This window comes from Malaclemys terrapin, chromosome 3 (assembly GCF_027887155.1).
Source record: "Malaclemys terrapin pileata isolate rMalTer1 chromosome 3, rMalTer1.hap1, whole genome shotgun sequence".
Taxonomy (NCBI): domain Eukaryota; kingdom Metazoa; phylum Chordata; order Testudines; family Emydidae; genus Malaclemys; species Malaclemys terrapin.
Window position 1 is genome coordinate 97,834,951 of NC_071507.1, and position 19,948 is coordinate 97,854,898.

General features: G+C 42.4%; 1 protein-coding gene across 2 annotated transcripts in view; it reads right to left on the reverse strand.

Annotated features, from left to right (window-relative positions):
* UST (uronyl 2-sulfotransferase) overlaps window positions 1-19,948 on the reverse strand; it is a 316,217-nt gene that overhangs the window by 136,180 nt on the left and 160,089 nt on the right. For both annotated transcript variants that reach the window (XM_054024122.1, XM_054024123.1), the window contains exon 5: window positions 328-481. In XM_054024122.1, the coding sequence (XP_053880097.1) occupies window positions 328-481 (154 nt within the window). The remainder of the gene's footprint in view (window positions 1-327; window positions 482-19,948) is intronic.

Below are 19,948 nucleotides of genomic sequence, written 5' to 3' on the forward strand. Positions count from 1 at the left end.
TGCAGAAGGGCTCTGTTTAAACTCAAACTTGTCTCTCACCAAAAGAAGTTGGTCCAATAAAAGATATTAACTCACCCACCTTGTCTCTCTAACATGACAAATATATAATTATATTTCTGACCCAGGCAGCGTCTGCACTATACAGTCTGATTAAAATCAAGACCATACAACTTAACATGAAGCCCGACACCGGGAATGACTGAAGGGAGACTAAAGAGAACTCATTCTCCAACTTTCCAAGCATCTGGTTTCAATTTTTATAATTATGTAACTGGATGGTGAACAAATAAGTATTTTGTTAACAGCCTTTAATTTAAAAGAACTTACTAGATATCTTTCTTCTTGCCTCATACTTGGGGTGCGGATCATATGATTCTGCTCCCCTCTCCAGTCTCCAAATCGACGGAAAAAATAGTTGGATAAAAATCGGTTGACAGGATCCCTAATAATATTGATGTACACTGGCTGTTCTCCTCCAAACCTGGTGGGGGAAATGTGTAGATCTCATTAGATGTTTGCAGACATACATTCAGATCTCATAATCAAATGCTTTAAAATTGTTCTCTATGCAAGTTTAAAGCTGCTGGAAGCTTAGAAGTTGTATGAAGGCCCTTATCAATGGTAAGAGTGCCTCAGCTCCTTCTAAGAGTGCACCAGGCCCCTTTAAGCTGGAAGGTAACTACAGTATTGTATTAAGATGCACACATTTCAGCCGGAGAAAATCTCCCTACTATGAAGAACAACTATGCCAACTATTATTCTACTTGGGAACTCTCCTTGAATTTTTCAGTTCAAGTACTTTCTGCAGTTAAATCTGGTTCTCTGGATTCCTATTCCCGTGTACTAATTTCCCATCTGGGAAATCATGACAAGGCAGGGGTGGCCACAATGGAAGCAAAATGCAACCCATGGAGTTCTACAAGGTAGTCCTGCAATCACCTTCATCTTTAAAATAAAGACCATGACCTGAGAGATGACAGCTGCCAGCTTGCAATGCTCAATCTTGTTGCAGCAGCATTCATTTGGAAAAAGTGAAAGAGCTAAAATCATGCTTCACAGAGCTGGGTGGAATGCCTTGTTTTTATATGCTGTGGCGGATACAAATCTTTCCCCTTATTTTCGTTAATGGCTATTATTAAGTATTTATTTAGCACCTTAACTTTGCATGATGAGATATCTATATCTATCTATCTATCAAAGAAGAGACAACCCCTGCCTCAAAGAACTTAAAATATGAATCACCAGTACATAGAGGTTTAAGGAAAAGGGGTAGAGAAAGTTGGGACCATCATTAAAACAAAAGCAAAGTGCAACCCAAGCCCCCAGATCTTGCAGATGAAGCCATAAACCAGAACTTCCTCTCCAGACAGAGAACACCCTCACAATAGATGCTGGATCTCTCTTTTGTTATCTCCCAAGGGTTGAGGCAATGGCTTACAATCTCCCCTCACTCCTAATTTCATGTGGTGGGGAAGGTAGAACAGCTGGCTCTCTACCCTATCTTTTGTTTTTAGTGTGCTGGAAAAGTAATCATATTTCTCAATTCAAGAAATCATCTTCAGCAGAACGGGCTTACTTCACCAACCCAATACTGAGAGAAGGAAAGTTGCTTGTGTTCCTCCTTCAGCCAAAATATCTGAAGTGAAAAGGGGATATTGCAGGCTACAAAAGCCTCAAGTCAGCAAAATGGGAGTAGAGCCTGTTGGGAGAGAGGTATTCCTAGGGTGGGCCCAACCAGGAACTTGCCTGAACTAAGGATAGGGAGGAATGTTTTAGTATTTAAAAATTACAAAAGGACATGTTGATTCATGAAAGCACTTAAGCTGGTGTTTGATAGAACATAAGCACATGCTTAGCATGAATTTGTGAATAAGGATACTTTCTGAATTGGGACCCAAAGTTTCAGTGCGTGTGTGTGGGGGGGAATTGATCAGAGGAAAGAAAATTGCAATTGTCATTTAGCAAGAGGGAAATAAAACTAATCTTTAAGTTCCTCTTAATTTTCTAAATTAAGACATGAGAATGAAATGTTAGAACGTTTTATAAATACAGAACCGGCAAAACGTTTTTAAAATGTGAATTTTAGTAAAAAAATAAAAATGTGCACAGCAATGTGTACTTGATATTTATTCCAAGACCTCTCAGTGAATTGAGTAAAGTCTGCACCATCTTCTTCTGTATGTGCCCACAGACCAGTGAGTGAAGTCTGCAAGTGCTTATACACAACTAACTTTATGCATGTGAGCAGTTGGATTGATATCGGAGACCAGCTTTTGCAGCTTCTGTGCCATAATTTGTAATTGCAGAGACAACATAAAAAAATTGAACTTCTAGATATAGAAACCAGGATGTTGCTTACTTCCTGATTAGAACACTTTCAAAATTAAGTCTGTTTTGGCATTTGTACTGATATGCATTTTTTCTAACAGCAGTTTGGAGTCTGAAATATTATAAGCTGTGTTTACACGATTATCTAAACTGTTCAGCTCCAGAATACAAACATCCATGGTAAGCAACAGCTGCCTGGCACAATAGATCCTAATGCTTCCAGGAAACAAGATCTTCAGGCTATTAACAGCAGCAACAAAGATCAGCAAAGTAAACTCAATATAATTATAAATATATATATATGCTATATAGTATAAACATCAATAAAATCAAGTAAATATTCTTCAAGGAAGATTAATTCAAACTAGGACAAGTGCAGAGAACTACTAGACTCACCAGGAAAATGGATAGCCTATTGTAGGAGAGGAGTCTAAAAGTGACTCGCTGTTAGGCTAGCGGAACAAAGGCTGAGAGGGGCTATGGTTGGCTCTGGATAAATACACCAGGGGGGTAAACACCGTGGAGGGAGAAGAGCTATTTAAACTGAAAGACAATGCTGTCACAAGAACAAATGGGCATAAACTGGAGAAATGTAAACGGGAAATCAGGTGGTTTCTAACCATCAGAAGACTGAGGTCCTGGAACAGCCTCCAAATAGGAGTACTGGAGGCAAGCAACCTGACTAGTTTTAAAATGGGGCTTGATAAATTAAATTATTGAACAGGATTATATGACAGGGTTGTCTATAATACCAGGGGGCGGATTCAACAACCCAGGAAGTCTCTTCCAGGCCTATATTCCTATTTAAGTTTTCAGTGTGAGGACCTTTTGCTAATATAAACAGTCATATGAACAATACTCCTCAGCTGTACTCATACACCCTGAATTGTTTTGCTCTGATTATATATATCATATTATTCATACATAAAGTACATGTATTGAGAAGCACACCACAAACAGTAATACTGAGCCATGCCCTCCTCAGATTGAGTGAGTAGAGTTTTGCCATTTCCCTCCATGCTGTTAGGATTGGACTATAAATATGCAAGGCACCTGATCATTCTAACTACATTGTAGGGCTCAGCTGCAATAACTTTACAACAACCTGGGGCAGTGCCTCAGCTGGTGTCAATTGTCCTCTGAAGTCAATGGAGCTGGGGTTCTGCCCCTCTATTTCTATACTTAACCTCTAATCCTAACTGATTAATGTGGTATATAGTATCACTGGCAGTAACTGGTGCTACCCCAGTTATTTTAGATTTAATTGCATATTATAGCATAGTTTCAACTGTTGTGTTTACAGCTATGACTTATGAATAGTCATCAAAATAACCATTGGATTTTGGGGCATCAATAGCCATAAAATATCCATGATACTTATACTCATCAATAATACATCTACTTGTTCTCAGAAAAAAAAGTAGTTAAAGTTTTAAAATTAATTTAGAAGGTTGAACGATATGCCAAGTGCTGCAAGTTTTCTTTGGAAAGGGAATCTCCAATGTGTTCCAAATTCTATTTATTTGAATGAAAGCTCTGCTGAAATCTGCTAGCAGATCACATATAAATTACAACAGGAACTAAAGAATTACAAATGCAACACGGGTGGTTGATTTGGTTGGTTTTTAAATGGAGGATAGCTCCTTTACCAATAAGGTAGAGAGGTTCTCTCAGGTGTTATATACGTTAATTGCATTTGTTTCTAGGTGAGGTTAAATACTCGGGGGAATTAGCCATTGCATTTCAGGCAGTTTTTGTATGCCAGCCCAGTAGCTAAAATATACACAGAAAGAATCAGGTTTACTCATCTCTTCAGGCAAACTGACTTCCTTGAGGGAAACAAGTTTGCCAGCCTCACAACCATACAAGAACTTTTGCTACATCTTAATCTTTTAACTTAAAAAGTTCCTGTACATAAACTAATACATTTAAAGCTAAAGTTAGTTATATTGTAATGTAGTTATATTCTGACAGTCACACATTACCAATCTACATTGGCACACAACTCCCCTTAAAAAGAGATGACAACCTCTTTTTTATAGCTTTGTGTGACCAAGAATCAATAATGCTAATAGCACAATTGTCCGGAAACATTGCACATTTAATTAAATTGTAGCATTATCATGGGACCACTGAGCTATTTCACGTTACCAGACATGGAGCAGGGCTTCACAAGAGGACTGCACAAAGACACTGTTAACTCAAATGATGACGACGACAACAGGTGAGTGCTTCAATTTTTCTAAAACTAAATTATATCAAAATGAATCTTCTGAAGGGGAAGTCTGAGTTACAGAAATAGGAGGGTATAGCAGTGTCGAGTATCAATATCCATTTCTGGCAAAGTAAACCTGTTTTCTATCCAAAATACCAGAGGTGAGTAGGCTCATGAGGACCTTCCCAAAGAAGAGGAGCTGTAATCAGTAATTTATTTAACACAATCCTCAGACTAGTGTTTCTTCCCCCACAGTTCTGCCGACCCACATATTCAAAATCACAAGTCAGGCTCACCAACATCAGGAGTATTTTTTTTTTTTTTTTTTAAATTGGGTACTTTTTATTTGCTTTGTAGGTTTTGAGCATTTAGGCTACACTTGGATCACATTTGCAGGCTTTTCTCTGCAACTATAAGGGCTCGGGATTTTTTATTTTTTTTATGAAAGCTGAGGTTCTCACCCCAAACACAAGGCTTCATAAGTTGGGGCTTTAAGAAAAATCAAAATCACATCAAATAGTGCAAGGCTTACAATAAAATTGCAAGAGTTGGCAACACTACACTCATTAATTAAAATTTCTGGAGCTGTTATCAATGCCAGAAATACCATTTTCTGGAGTTACAACTTTGGAAAATATCATTGTAAAATAGTGATTCCTCTGTAAATTGCCTAGTCTACCAAACAGGAAGCAGATCACATTAAAAAGCATTGGAAGTCACCCTCCCTCTTAGCACTTGTCTTCATGTACCAGCTGGGATGCAAGTTCTAGTACACACTAGCATGTTGCACACTCATTGGACCAGGTGGACCCAGTTGGTGAGCACTAAAAGGTCCAAAGTGCACAGTGATGTAGTACAGTTTGAAATGGGACTACATTATAACATGCACCACAGACCTTTCATAAGAATGGCCCTACTGGGTCAGACCAATGGTCCATGTATATCTTGTCTTCAGACAGTGGCAAATGCCAGGTGCACCAGAGGGAATAAACAGAACAGGTAATCATTAAGTGATCCATCCTCTGTCGCCCATTCCCAGCATCTGCCAAACAGAGGCTAGGGACACCATCCCATCTTGGCTGTCCTCCATGAACTTACCTGTTCTTTTTTTAACTCTGTTACAGTCTTGGCCTTCACAAGATCCTCTGGCAAGGAGTTCCACAGGCTGACTGTGCATTGTGTGAAGAAATACTTCCTTTTGTTTGTTTTAAACCTGCTGCCCATTAATTTTATTTGGTGACCCCTAGTTCTTGTGTTATGAGAAGGAGTGTTAACAATTCCTTATTTACTTTCTCCACACCAGTCATGATTTTATAGACCTCTATCATATTCCCCCTTAGTCGTCTTTCTTCCAAGCTGAAAAGTCCCAATTTTTTTTAATCGCTCCTCATATGGAAGCTGTTCCATACCCATAATGATTTTTGTTGCTCTTTTCTATACCTTTTCCAATATAAACTTTTTTTGAGATGGGCAACCAGATCAGCATGCAGTATTCAAGATGTGGGCATACCATGGATTTATAATAGAGGCAATGATATTTTCTGTCTTATTATCTATCCCTTTCCTAATGATTCCCAACATTCTGTTTGCTTTTTTGACTGCCACTACAGGGTGTGCCAGCAAGGTCCACATGGATCAGTTGGTGTGCAACATGCTAGTGAGCACTAGAATGTACACCCAACTTAGTGTGTACTAATGCACTGTGTAGACAAGCCCTTAGACTGTATCTGCCATAGGCACAGAACAGGATTTCATCTGTGCCTTGTATAGTGCTGAGGAAATCATAATAGTTTAGCAAATATTAAATCAAATGAACTACTATTGTCTTCTAGACCTACCACCCCCTCCCATTTGTGACTGCATAACATCTCTGTGGCAAGCCAATGCTTAAGTAGACTATGAGCTTGTTTTTAGTTGGCTTCATGCATTTTAGTAGATGGCAAGACAGAAGGGAGCCAGTACCATGTGACTAGCCAGCTCTCAATAGAACTCATGCAAGTGCTGCAAACCTGTGAACTGACTGACTGCTTATCTGAGACTCATTTGACGGAGACAAGATCAACTTAATAACAAATCACACTTCCATCTAAATATATATGTAACCCCCTTTCCTGTTCACTGGCCCAGTATGAGGTTGTTCAAGATAGGGGAAGCCTACTATGTGACATTTTATACAACGTTGGGAAACTGAGCCTGAGGCCCTTATGTGCTCTGTGGTGTGTGTCAGTGGGTGTTCACCTCAGACCAGACCCACTCAGACCAACCACCAGGAACAAGGCTTTATTCTGTAAAGAACATAGAACAGGATTACAGTCCAGCAGCGACATGCTCCCAGCTCAGTCAGCTGAGACCTCCTCTTGGGAGAGCAGAGAGTACATTGTACAACACAACCCACCTTACAAATATGTTCTAACTCCCACAATAACTAAACCCCAAAACAAACAAGCCCATGTTCCCCTGTATGTCATTTAAACTCCTCTCAGGGTGCTCTTTAAGACCTTTTTGGTCCTACCTGTAAAGAACATAGAACAGGATTACAGTCCAGCAGCCTCCTCTCTGCTTGCCTGCGATGCGCTCCCAGCTCAGCCAGTGCTGAGAACTCCTGCTGTGGAGGGCAGAGGTATATCCTGGCAGGAACCAGGAAGTTCTCCCAAGATGCCAGAGTTTGTAGCCCACAACTTGTAGTTCATAGGGCTGCTGTTGAAGCACACTGGACCTTGGGCTATATATTTCCCTTCTACTGTTATGTCTAAGGCAATTAGAAATGAAAGATTAGAGAAGAATATATTTCTCTAGTCTGCTTGCTTTGTGCATCTTACATCACTCTATGTATAACCAGTTTCATTGCTTCCCTGCCATAGTCAATCCTTTTTTCCTGTTTGCGTGGGTCACACAGTAGAAGAGGAGAGGAAGAAATTAAAAATAAAAAACGAAGTGGATGTAAAAACTACACAAAAATGGTAGTAGTTCAGAAGTGACACCTGACAACTTTTAATCCATTTTATGAAACTGACTAGATTTCAGGTTAACAATGTCCCTTTAATCAACAAAATATCCTTAAAAGTCTAATATAACTTGTCTTTATAACTTTATAGTTTAAAGTTATAATTTTTTGACTTATTTGAAGCACATTTATGATAGCACTGGGAAACCAAGGTTACAATAATCTGAAAGAATGCTCTATGCTGTCTCTGATAGGGTGTTCACCCCACAGAAGGGTTAATGTGGGCCACAAGGAGCCAATTAACTTTATATGCTGTAGCTGGAGAAGAACCAGGGATTGATAAGGCCTAATGACAGATCAGCCCAACTGGGAGAGGAATATAAAGTCAGGAAGCAAGAGCACAAAGGGGTTGCAGGGAAGAGATCTCCAGTCATTTCCTAAAAGAAGGGGGAATTGGCTAGGGACAAGGAGGAGATACAGGGGTAGAGTAAGTCTTGGGGTTCTGCTCTTACAAGAGGCCTAGAGGAGTGAAGTAGCCCTGGGGAGCAGTTGAATCTCTGGAGGTAAACCCAGAGATAGGCAAGGAGATAGAGGTGGAGTAAGAGTCGAGGGAAACAACAACTGGGACTGAGACTAAGCAGACCTAGGTTGCTAGACATAGGGTCCCTGGGCTTCAACCAGACCAATAGGTGGACCTGGGATCCCCTTCTAGCCACTGGGAAAGTGGCACAGGACCTGGAATTGGAACAGAAGACTACCTGAGACAGCATATGGACAGCGTGTCCAAGAGAACTTAATTACCCCAGAAGTGGGGGGGAGACTGTATATTGACCTGGCCAGAGGACTGAGTCACAAAGAGGGAGTACCCTTGGTCACAGCCAGAGGGGCCACAGCTTGAGCAACCAAAGAAGGGGGTGCTAGATGGGGCAAAAGCTAATTCCCAGACCCAGCCACAAGGAGGCACATGTAGTGAGTGGAACCCCCTTCACACTGTCTTATTCCACACAGTGTTTTTCAAAAATGTCCCAGAATACCGAAAGGCCAAAGAGCACATAGTAGTTGTGCTGAGCCTTCCATGAAGTGATGGTTACGGTCACTAATAGGTTGAGTTCAAAGGGGGTGGGGGGAAAAAGAGATAAGAGGGACTGTAGCACCTTGTGGCCCTTCAATCAGTGTGCACTCTACAAGATTGACCTTGCAAGGTGACAGAAAGTGTTTCACAATGTGTATAATGACTATATATAAAAGCTATAGTTTTAAGCTTGTGCATTCAACTTTGACATTTCCTGACTTAAGGGTTTTACCATGCAGTCTTAACTTTTCTCTTAATATAGTTTTTAATGGCATTTCCTAATGAAGAAGAAGTCTTAAGAAAAAAAATCCATAAATCTAAATCTATTAGCTATATAATATTAGAATACCCTACACCGCTCCAGGTATGCATCCAAGTGCTCCTGCAACTGAACTGTCCAAGCAAGTGACCAGTGAATGAATTAGGGCTGTTATACTCTCACTCTTTATTATGCACTAAAGCCTGGTTCATTCAACACACACTTTACTCCGCATCTTAGTAGATGTGTGCATTCAGTACACAGTCACATCAGCAGCACACACATGCACAGCACAGACTACTTCCCTTCCTAACATTGGTGTGTGATGGTTCAAACACATCACTGATTAAGTGATAAATTTACATTCTGTGCTCAAAGTGCAACTTTCAAAGCCTCTTAAATCAGCTAAATCTCAATCAGTTTTGAACAATCAAAGGCACTTCTCTTCAATTAAGGGAATCTCTCAGTTAAAATTTAACTTTCATATTCTCAGCCATTTCAGACACAACTGTTCATTGAAAGGTTGCACTAATTACTTATAATGCAGAAACTATAATTTTCTGAAATGTTACTCATACTAAAATACAAGCTTAAGTATTTAACACTTCCTCCCCAAAACAGAAAATAAATGTCTAATGTAGAGACCAGGGCTAGAAAATTTAATCCTAAATGCAGGAGCGGCACCAGGGTTTTTGTCGCCCTAGGCGGCAGTGCTCCGCCTCTGAGCATTCGGCAGCGGCGGTCCTTCCGCTCCACATCTTCGGGGCACTTCGGCGGCGGGTCCCGGAGTGAGTGAAGGGCCCGCCACCAAATTTTCGCCGAAGACCCGGAGTGGAAGGACCCCCCGCCTCCGAATTTCCGCCAAGGGTGGCAAAATGCCACCCCCAAATCCTGTCACCCTAGGCAACTGCCTAGGGTCGCCTAGTGGAAGCACCGGCCCTGCCTAAATGGCCATGTTTATTAAACAGTTATGAGTAACTGAAAACAGGGTTTAGAACAGAAACCCTGACGTTTCTGAGAATAGAAACCCTGAGTAACTGAAAACAGGGTTTAGAATAGAAACCCTGCCTCAGCAATGTTAACTTCCGGATATTACTAGAATATCATCATCATCTAGAGATACTCCTGACCAGGCTAACTTTAAGTTATCATGAATATAGCAAGATTCAAAAAAGTGCCAGATATTCTTCCTTCAAAATGACTCTGTTGCTAGATTGAAGGCCCAGTTTTTGGGATTTCCCCCTGGCGCGGGGATGGAGAGACTTAGGGTAGGTCTATATATATAGCACTGCAGTGGTGCAGTTGTACTGATACAGATGCTCCCCCGGTTATGCAAACCTGACTTACAGAAATCCAAAACTTACCAAGAAGGTTCCGTAAGCTTTTTTTTTTTTTGGATGTAATTGTTGGAGATACTTCCCAACTTATGCAAGGCATTCCGGAACGGAACGCTTTCAGAAGTCGGGGAGCTTCTGTACAGCCATGCTGCAGCAGCACATCTGGTGAAGATGCTCTATGCCTATGGGAGAGAGTTCTTCTGTTGGTATTAAAAAAAAAACCCACACCTTCTTGAGCGGTATAAGCTATGTCTCCTGCTGACATAGCACTGTGCACACAAATGCTTATGTTGGTGTAACTTATCACTCTGGGGAGATGGAATAGTCACACCCCTGAGTGACATATGTTTTGCTGACATAGACTGTAGTATAGGCATAGCCATAGTATTCTAGGGTTTGAGTTGATGAATTTGGGTGCTGCACCAAACTAGTCAACTAAGATAGAGAGACAGAGAAAACATATTAGAGTTGCATGATTTTATACTCTTCAGTTTCCCAGACAAAAAAACAAAAGGAGTTTCAAAGTGAAATCACAGTCCCAAAGCCATACACACTTGACGTACTACGGAGCACCCAAGAACAAGAAGAAATGCTGGAATGTCAAACCGTTTTAAAACTGAACTCTTGAATGGCTTCTGAGTTGGAGAAAGAAAGCAGTTCAATTAAAAAAGTCAGGGGGGAGGAGGTATTCTGACACCACTGTGAAACTGCTCTACGTTTTTAGCTGCAAGGGTTAGCACCAGTTGTAGCAGAACTACTACAATTTGAGGAAAGGGTCAATATTTGACTTTTTTTTGAAGGTTATAGTACGGAAACAAAATTACTTCACTAATGAAAATGGACACTATTTGGAAATCAGAGTTATGGACTAATCTGAACTGAATTTTGCATTTATATTTTTATATAAAGCATCAGAGAGCATGCTTTATTTCTACCAGTAATTCAGAATTTACTTTTGAGTGGAGGTAAACTGTCCAAACTTACTAGCAGTACTGTATCCGGCAGTGCCCACCTCTCTAGATAATTTAATAAATAAATAAGTGTTAGCTGCGGTGCCTGTTTTTAAGAAACTAGCATTACAGCTAAAGAATGTGTTTGTTAAGAAGTACTTTTTCCAAGAAAAACAAAAACACACAATAATATATTTGAGGAACGATGGAAACAGAGACAAAAATTTACTTATATGGGTACCAGGAACTGTATTAAAACAAACACCCAAAAACGGGGAAATCAAAAGGAGGGGCACTTGTGGTATGTAACTGGAAACCAAAGTAATTTTACGTTTTCCAAAAGTCACTGCTGTTTCCTGTTACTTAGTAAGAATTGAAAGACCGATCAGCACTCAAGCCACAGCATTCTAATGAAGAAAGAATGAGTTCTTAAATCTTAATGATGTACATTTGTTCAAATTGGATTAAAAAAAGTAGCTGGAATGAACTGAAACAAATATTAAGAATCTAAGCTTATAGTTAAATTTACTCTCTTATTTTAAAGAGAATGCTACATAATTAGGTTAGGTTAGGCCTCAGCTGGAGTATTGTGTCCAGTTCTGGGCGCCGCATTTTAAAAAAGATGTGGAGAAACTGGAAAGGGTCCAAAGAAGAGCAACAAGAATGATTAAAGGTCTTGAGAACATGACCTATGAAGGAAGGCTGAAAGAATTGGGTTTGTTTAGTTTGGAAAAGAGAAGACTGAGAGGGGACATGATAGCAGTTTTCAGGTATATAAAAGGGTGTCATAAGGAGGAGGGAGAGAACTTGTTCACCTTAGCCTCTAAGGATAGAACCAGAAACAATGGGTTTAAACTGCAGCAAGGGAGGTCTAGATTGGACATTAGGAAAAAGTTCCTAACTGTCAGGGTGGTTAAACACTGGAACAAATTGCCTAGGGAGGTTGTGGAATCTCCGTCTCTGGAGATATTTAAGGGTAGGTTAGATAAATGTCTACTAGGGATGGTCTAGGCAGTATTTGGTCCTGCCATGTGGGCAGGGGACTGGACTCGATGACCTCTCGAGGTCCCTTCCAGTCCTAGAATCTATGAATCTATGAATCTATAATTTTGTGGGCTTTATTTTTTTTTTTTTTTAAACAAAAATGGTTACTCGCAAGTGGACTGTGACTGCTTCAGAAATTGAAGAGTTCAACAACTGTAATAAAAATGAAAAAACACCTTTGTATGCAAGTGGTCTTTTTAATGGTTCTAAGTCTTATGAACTCAATCAGCCAGTCTTTACACCAATAATTGCCACTTGCCAGTCATTGGCAGAGACAGGCCTTTGAACCAAAGTATACCACATTCCTCTGTAATGGTCTGTTACACAATATCAGGGTGAGGCAAGCTGAGCCTCCAACTCCATCTGAGCCGGGATCTACTGTCTGTGGTCCAAAGATGCAGTGTAAGGGTGCGGACTCACCCCTGCGGCGCCTCCTGCTGGTCGTCTCGGGGAATCAGCTCAATCCACCTCCAGCGCGCCCTCTGCAGGCCAGTGATCCACCTTACCGCTTCTGGCCCACCGTGTCCCTCCCAGGACCCCAGTGCCCTTATTTGGGGGGCTGCCCCTGACAGAACTCCTTTCTCTGGGTTTCCCCTCCCCAGGGGAACCCCCACCCACTATCCCTACCTCACCCCAGGATAAGGCCACTGCCAGTCACCAACTAGCCCCCGCTCCCTGGGGCAGACTGCATTATAGGCCACTCATCATCTGCAAGGTTGGGTTTGGACCTGCTGCCTTAGCCTACCAATGGGCTGCCCTCTGCAACCCCCAGTACTCCTTGGCCTTCTCCTAGGCCACAGCCTGGGACTTTCCTGGCAGGAGCTCCCCAGCCCTGCTCCACTCAGGTACCCTGTGTCTAGCTCCCTGCAACCAGACCCTTATCTCTCTCTGACTGCAGAGAGAGACTGTGTGTGAGCTCCTGGCTCCCTGCCTTTATAGGGCCAGCTGAATCTGGTTGGGGCATGGCCCCAGCTGCAGCCACTTCCCCCAATCAGCTCAGCCTTCACCCTGGGCTACCTCAGGCCCTTCCAGGCAGGAGCAGGTGTCCACCCTGCTATATGCAGCAACACCCATTGTGTGTGCTGGTGACAGGACCAAATGCTCTACTAGCTCTGGACCAGGTGATGAGTAGCATGATGCAACTCATATTAAAAGCTTGACCTACATCATAGCAAGGCCTTGATTCTGCTACATTTCACATGCCTCATTGCAAATGTTTTTTCTGTTACTCTGAAATTTGTAATATTTGGGATCTACACCAAGTGTCTTAAGTAGCTGCCCAGGCTGATTTAGTTGATTGTTTTTAGAGTTCAAAAAGGGCTCTGCATGCACAGTTGAAGCATCTTCCTGCTTAAGTTTGGTTAGCAATCCCTCACATTAAGTGACTGATACTAAGTGACATTTATGATAAAGTACAAAGAACTCCTCCTCCTTGTTCAGCTCCTCTTGAATAAGCATTTTGTGTTCTTATATGTTATTCCAGCCACACAAAACATTCAGCACTTCTGCCAGTAACCACAAGACTCAATCAATCGATCCTTAATATTTTCAGTTGTAACAAAATTACAGGCATTTAAATCTTTGTTACTTTAAAGTATATGCATTTTTGGAAATATTACATTGGACCCTATTTCATATTGCAGCTGCTATTGTAGAAAAATGTTACTTTACATACATAGAGGAAAGTCCTTAAAGAGAAAAAAAACCAATTTTAAAAAGGAAACACAACATATAGTTAAGGAATATATTCAACTCTGGTATTGAACAGGGACTTTAATTTAAGGGGCAGATTTCTATCTTCCACGGAGCCCTGCTGAATTCGTTGGGAGTTCTGGACAGATGGATGGGTCTGCTTATGTGGAGTTCACTGCAGGAACAGAGCCTAGATTATTAACAGCAGCTTCTGGCATATCTTTACATGTGTCAGAAAAACATGTTGTTCTTAGTATGTGAGCATGAGAAATTTTCTTTGGAAATACAGGGGAAACATGTTTTAATCCAATGCAATTGCAGTAAAAAACAATTAAGGGACCTGACCTCGTATGGCTTTATTCAATAAGAGTTTGAAAGCTCTCAGCACATTCCAGACAGCAATCTGAGAATACATGTACATAACAGAGGTGCCAAAAATATCTTCAGAAAAGTGTTACATTTATCAGTCAATTTTCTATGAAAAAAGCGATAAAACAATAACCAATACCACCACCACTTTGAAATATTTGATTTTAAGGCCCTATAAAAGTTCAAAAAACTTTTTTTTAAAAATATACACTACACATATAGTGCATCCAAATACAAATATATACATGTAGAAACAAGGAAGGCAGGTCATATTTACACAAAGTAGGGGACTGTACCCAGGAATGCAGTGACTCTGCAAAGAACTGAGGGGTCATTGTGGACAAGCAACTCAACATGAGCTCCCAGTGCAATGTTGTGGCAAAAAGGTCCCGTGCAGTCCTTGGATGTCTAAACACAGGACTAGTGAGTAGGAGAAGGGAGGTGATTTTACTCCTCTTTAGGGCACAGGTGAAACCAAGAGTGGAATACTGCATACCATTCTAATGTCCACATTTTAAAAAGGTGTTGGAAAAAGGGGTGCAGAAAAGAGCCACAAAAATGATTTGAGCGCTGGAGAAAATGCCTCACCATGAGAGACTTAAAGAAGACTGAGTGCATATGTAAAGTGGCTAAGTACCTTCACAGGGAGAAAATATTGGACACTAAAAAGCTCTTTAATTTAGCAGAGAGAGACTTAACAAAAACCACTGGCTGGAAGCTAAAGCCAGACAAATTCAAATTAGAAATTAGGCACCACTCTTACCAGCGATGGTGATTAAGCATTAGAACAAACTACCAAGGGGAGTGGTGGATTCCCCACCTTTTGAAATCTTCAAATCAAGACTGGATGATGCCTTTTATGGAAGATATGCTTTAGTCAAACACAGTTATTGGGCTCAATAAATGGGTAACCTGATTAAATGTAATGGTCTGTGATAGAGTGCTGTAGCTCGGAGTGAAAATTTGGGTGGGTCCTAACTTATGGTAAATAGGCAATGACCAAAGTGCTCTGCTCATTTCAGAAGGATTCACTATCACAATGCTCAGTCCGTAGTGCAGCCTGCCTGCTCCTCGCTCCACTCAGCAGCAGAGCCGACCGCACCAGTACATCGGCAGTCACACTCTGTCAGTGAGCAGTGCGCTTTGGCAGGGCAGGGGATCGCAGGCTGTGGCCATAGGCGCTCACTCGGCTACTTTGGAGCTAACTCCAGCCCAGATAATGCTGCCTTTGCATTTGTGGGCGGCTCTATCCAGGCTTGTTGCAATGCTAGGGGGCTCACCCTAGGGTTACCATATTTAAAAAATAAAAAAAGAGGACACTCCACGGGCCCTAGCCCCGCCCCTTTCCCACCCCGGCCCTGCCCCTTTCCCACCCCCAGCCCCGCCCCAACTCCGCCCTTTCCCCGCCCCTTCCCCAAAGTCCCCGCCCTAACTCCCCCTCCTCCCTCCCAGCCACGCGAAAAGGGCTGCCCGAGCGCTACCGGCTTTACGGTTTGCCGGGCAGCCCCCAGACCCTGCGCCCCCGGCTGGCGCTTCCCCAGCGCAGCTGGAGCCCGGGAGGGGAAGTGCCCAGCCGGGGACGCAGGGTCTGGAGGCTGCCCGGCAAACCACGAAGCCGGTAGCACTCGGGCTTTGGGCAGCCCCTATGCCTCCGAACCCTGCGCCCCCAGGCGGGCACTTCTCCTCCCCGGACTCAGACTTCGGCTCTGTTTAAGAGCCAAGCTGCCCGAGCCAGTGCTACCGGCTTCGGGCAGCCCCCTTGACTCTGGACCCCAGCCGCCAGCTGGGCACTTCTCCTCCCCGGCTCCAGCTGCTCTGCTCCGGGGGCGCAGGGTCCGGAGGCATGGGGGCTGCGCGAAGCCGGTAGCGCTGGCTCGGGCAGCTTGGCTCTTAAACAGAGCCGAAGTCTGAGTCAGGGGAGGAGCAGAGCAGCCGCGGGAGAGGAAGTGCTCGGCCGGTATTTTTCCTGGACATGTTCGACTTTTTGGCAATTCCCCCCGGACGGGGGTTTGATTGCCGAAAAGCCGGACATGTCCAGGAAAAACCGGACGTATGGTAACCCTAGCTCACCCAAAGTGTGGTGATGGGGTTCCATGAGGAGGCAGCCTGCTTCCAAAAGCTGGCAGGGGCAATGTGGATGGTCCTGGAGGCAGTGCAGCCTGAGGTGCCAGGGTATCCCTTAGCCAGCCCCTGTGCTGGCATCCTTGTCCCAGCACAGCTCCTAGAAAGGTCAGGGCTATGTTTTGCCAGCCTCATCCATTGGGTCCCCAGCAGTGACAGCTCTCATTTTTTGCCCTCTTTTCTCCTGACTCCCCCCGTTCCCCAGTCCCTCTGCCCCTAGCTTGCCAGATCCCAGACCCCCAGCTCCTCTGACATCCCTCTGGCCTCTGATCCCCCTTCCTCTCTCTCTCCCACCACTTCTTGCTGGAGGTGAAAGTAGTAGTGACAGAACACAAGTAGGCTTCAATTGATCTCTGCCACACAGCTGACCAGGGCGCCGAGCAGTCCCCCTCTTACTTCCCACTGGGATAAAGGGGCTTCTCCAGAGTGGAATGTCAGAGTCTGGGATCTGCCAGTGAAGTGCTGAGCCTGGGCAATGGGACCTGCTGTAGTTGGGAGACACCCTCCCCTCCCTATGGAATGGCAGCACCAGGGCCTCTGATTGTTTCAGGCAGCAAACCCTCTCTCTGCAAACCACCTTATCACTGCATTCCAGCTTCTTCCACCATGTGGTGGCAGCAGATGCTGCTGCTCTCCCTGTAGCTCCTGGCCCTGCTCCTGATTTAAACAGTAGTTACATAATATGTAGGGGTCTTATAAGGCACATAAGTGACTGGTCTTTATAGTTTGTGATGGCAGTTTTGCTTACTTTGGGTTTGTATTTTCTTAGTAAGACCTGATATTGAAATTAAAATAGGCATTAATGGTTTAGATTTCTAGTCTTAGTTACAACGACTATGTGCAGCACTATACCGAGTGGTGAAGCAGTGTGAGAGAGTTTTCTCCACTTTCCCTAGCCATAATCTTGATCAATCTGCAGATTTTCTACATTTTCAGGGTGTGAAGTACCAAATATTATACTCTGATTCTAATCAATTTTTTTTTACCATTGTATGTATATTTGGTATGTTACTGAAAAGGTATTATATGTGCACTATAAATGATTCATTATAATAAAAGTGTTCCGGGTTGAACTGTTCATTCAAAATGGTACTCATTAGCTAAATCTGTCTCTACAGAACAGTCCAGCCCACACTTTCTAAGCCATATGGTTTCCCTAGTTTGACTTGACATTGTAAAAAACTCTGCAATCTCCAAGAAAGCAAAAGTGAGAGAGTCAAAATATGCTGAGAAAACTAACTCTGCTCTGCTTCAGAGTTTGAAAACATGTGACCAATACCTAACAGGCCAATACAGAGGATTGGGGGAGGGTTCCATAGCAAGATGCAAGAGCTGTTCCCCGATAAAAGCCAAATCCTTTTCCTGGGAAGCATCAAGAATTCTCATCAGGGTGGTGGTCTTAGCCCTTCTCCAGTCATCTGTGTTTCATATCAGTCTCAGATGGGAGGTATCTTAAACCTTTGTAACCTTCCCTCTAGCAAAGACTTCTTTCTCTGTCTGCCTTACTCCGTGGCCTCCTGATTTCTAGGAGATAGGTAACAGTGAGGAGCAAGTTGTTTCTACTACTCTATTATCGAGCTTCCAGGCTGCTGTTGGAGGAAGAGGGATCTCCACTTCTCAACCTAGATGCAGGGTTTGTGGTTTGTTGCTGTTTTATTTTTTTAGGGGGTGGGGTTTCATCCCCTGTAAATAGTTGCACTAAGAGGTGCTTTCAGTGACTCCTATTTATCATACAATGCACTTGGAAGGAAGGCTAACACTCAGCCAGGAGATCTAGGGATTCTTTTCCCTGTTCTACCACCACCTTTCTGTGTGCATTCCTCTACTGCCTCTCAGAGTCTTCCCAAATAGTAATGGGTGAAATTGACTTAATTTTGGTCAGTTTCACGGTTCTGAAATGAAAAAAACGACCTGTGTTTTTGCCCTTTTCATTCTTCTGCTGCTTGCATAATCTATCAGTACTCGAGTTGTCTGAATACTCTGGAAGAAAGCATTGCACACCTCTTTACATTGGGTGGTTACCTTCACAACCAGAAGGGCTACATTTTTTTTAATTAAAAGATATTTTGTAGAAATTACAGTCTCAAGTTTGAAAGGGACTTAAGTGCATACTTGACTTTAAGCACATGAACAGCCCATTGACTTCAATGGGAGTACTCACATGCTTAAAGTTAGGCATGTGTTTAAGTACCTTACTGAAGCAGGTCCAACAACTTAAGACACCCTCCCTTACCTTCCACTTGCCAGTGACAGCTTCCCAGAATACTGTCAAATAAGCTTTTTAAATCATGCTTTATATATGGCTAATTTTAAGTTGCAAAGTGTATTAGAACTGTAAATTATTTCAATTATGTAATGACTTTTTTTGGATTTGTTTTAATGGTTACAGTTAATTTTCTCCCCTGCCTTGATACTGTTTCCCTGACTTGAGCCACTGGAGAAATAATCCAGACATTGAGATTTGAGTTAGAAGGTGGAATAAAGCAAATTTTATATGCATTATATTTGAGAAATTAACTGAGGTTTAAACAAGAAAATGTTTGCATCCTTGCTGTATTTTGGTCCTTTGATCTGATAAGATATTGGGAAAGTATTTTACATGGCAGCTACAAACCTTTTCCTTCAAAGTTCCTGCACTATCTTCTAACAATCCTGCCTGACACATTCTCGTACCCTGAGGCAAGGTTTTAGACATTTTTTAATTGAACACTGGCTGTTTCTGCCAAGGCTGGTCATGTTGTGGTGTGCTAAAAAAAAAAAAAAAAGGCCCTTTCCAGGTTTCTGCCCCAGGCTGGAAGAAATTAAGGTCAGTGGTTTTTAAACTAAAAGATGAACATTTTTTGTTTGAAGATTTTCCCTCTTTTAGAAGACAATAACTAACAAAATGAAAATCAAGGAATGATGAGTAGGCAGTAATGTGCATGGTGCAGATAACAGAAGAACACATTTATATAAACAGACCACAGGGGATTCACATTTAACTCCTCCTCTCTGCCCCCCCTCACCCCCAACTATAAACATATTTAATGCCTGGACTTTAAAGATATGTAAAGGAAGTGTGATCACATAATGCTGATAGGACCAAGAATTATGAATTAGAGCAAAACATTTTGTTTAGTAAAGTGAAAGCCATTCCCATAGTTCTGTGTGCTTTATCCCCACTTGTACTGAAATAAAAGACCTTGTTTGTCCGCCATTGTTTATTTACATTCTCCTTCACACTCCAACCTTTATACAGATATCAAGAATATCCAGAGTTGTTATGACCAAAGATGACAACTTTGAAAGTGCTATTAACTTTATGCTTCAGAGCTTCAGCCAATTTCTAACTACCAAAGATCAGGATGAGATATATGTAGGAGATAAGTTATCCCACATCTGTTTACCATGGGGTTCTCACATGGGCCTCAAACATCTGGCACTGGCTACTGTCAGAGACACGATACTGAACTAGGTGGACCTTGGGTCTGGCCCAATACGGCAAATCCTATGTTCTTATTATCATATTTCAAATGATTTTCAGTTCCACAGCAGCAGAACTGGCCCCACAGAGAATTTCTATAGCGTATGGACCTCCCCTCAGTGGCCTAAGGCTGGTGGAACCACCTTATGCCCTC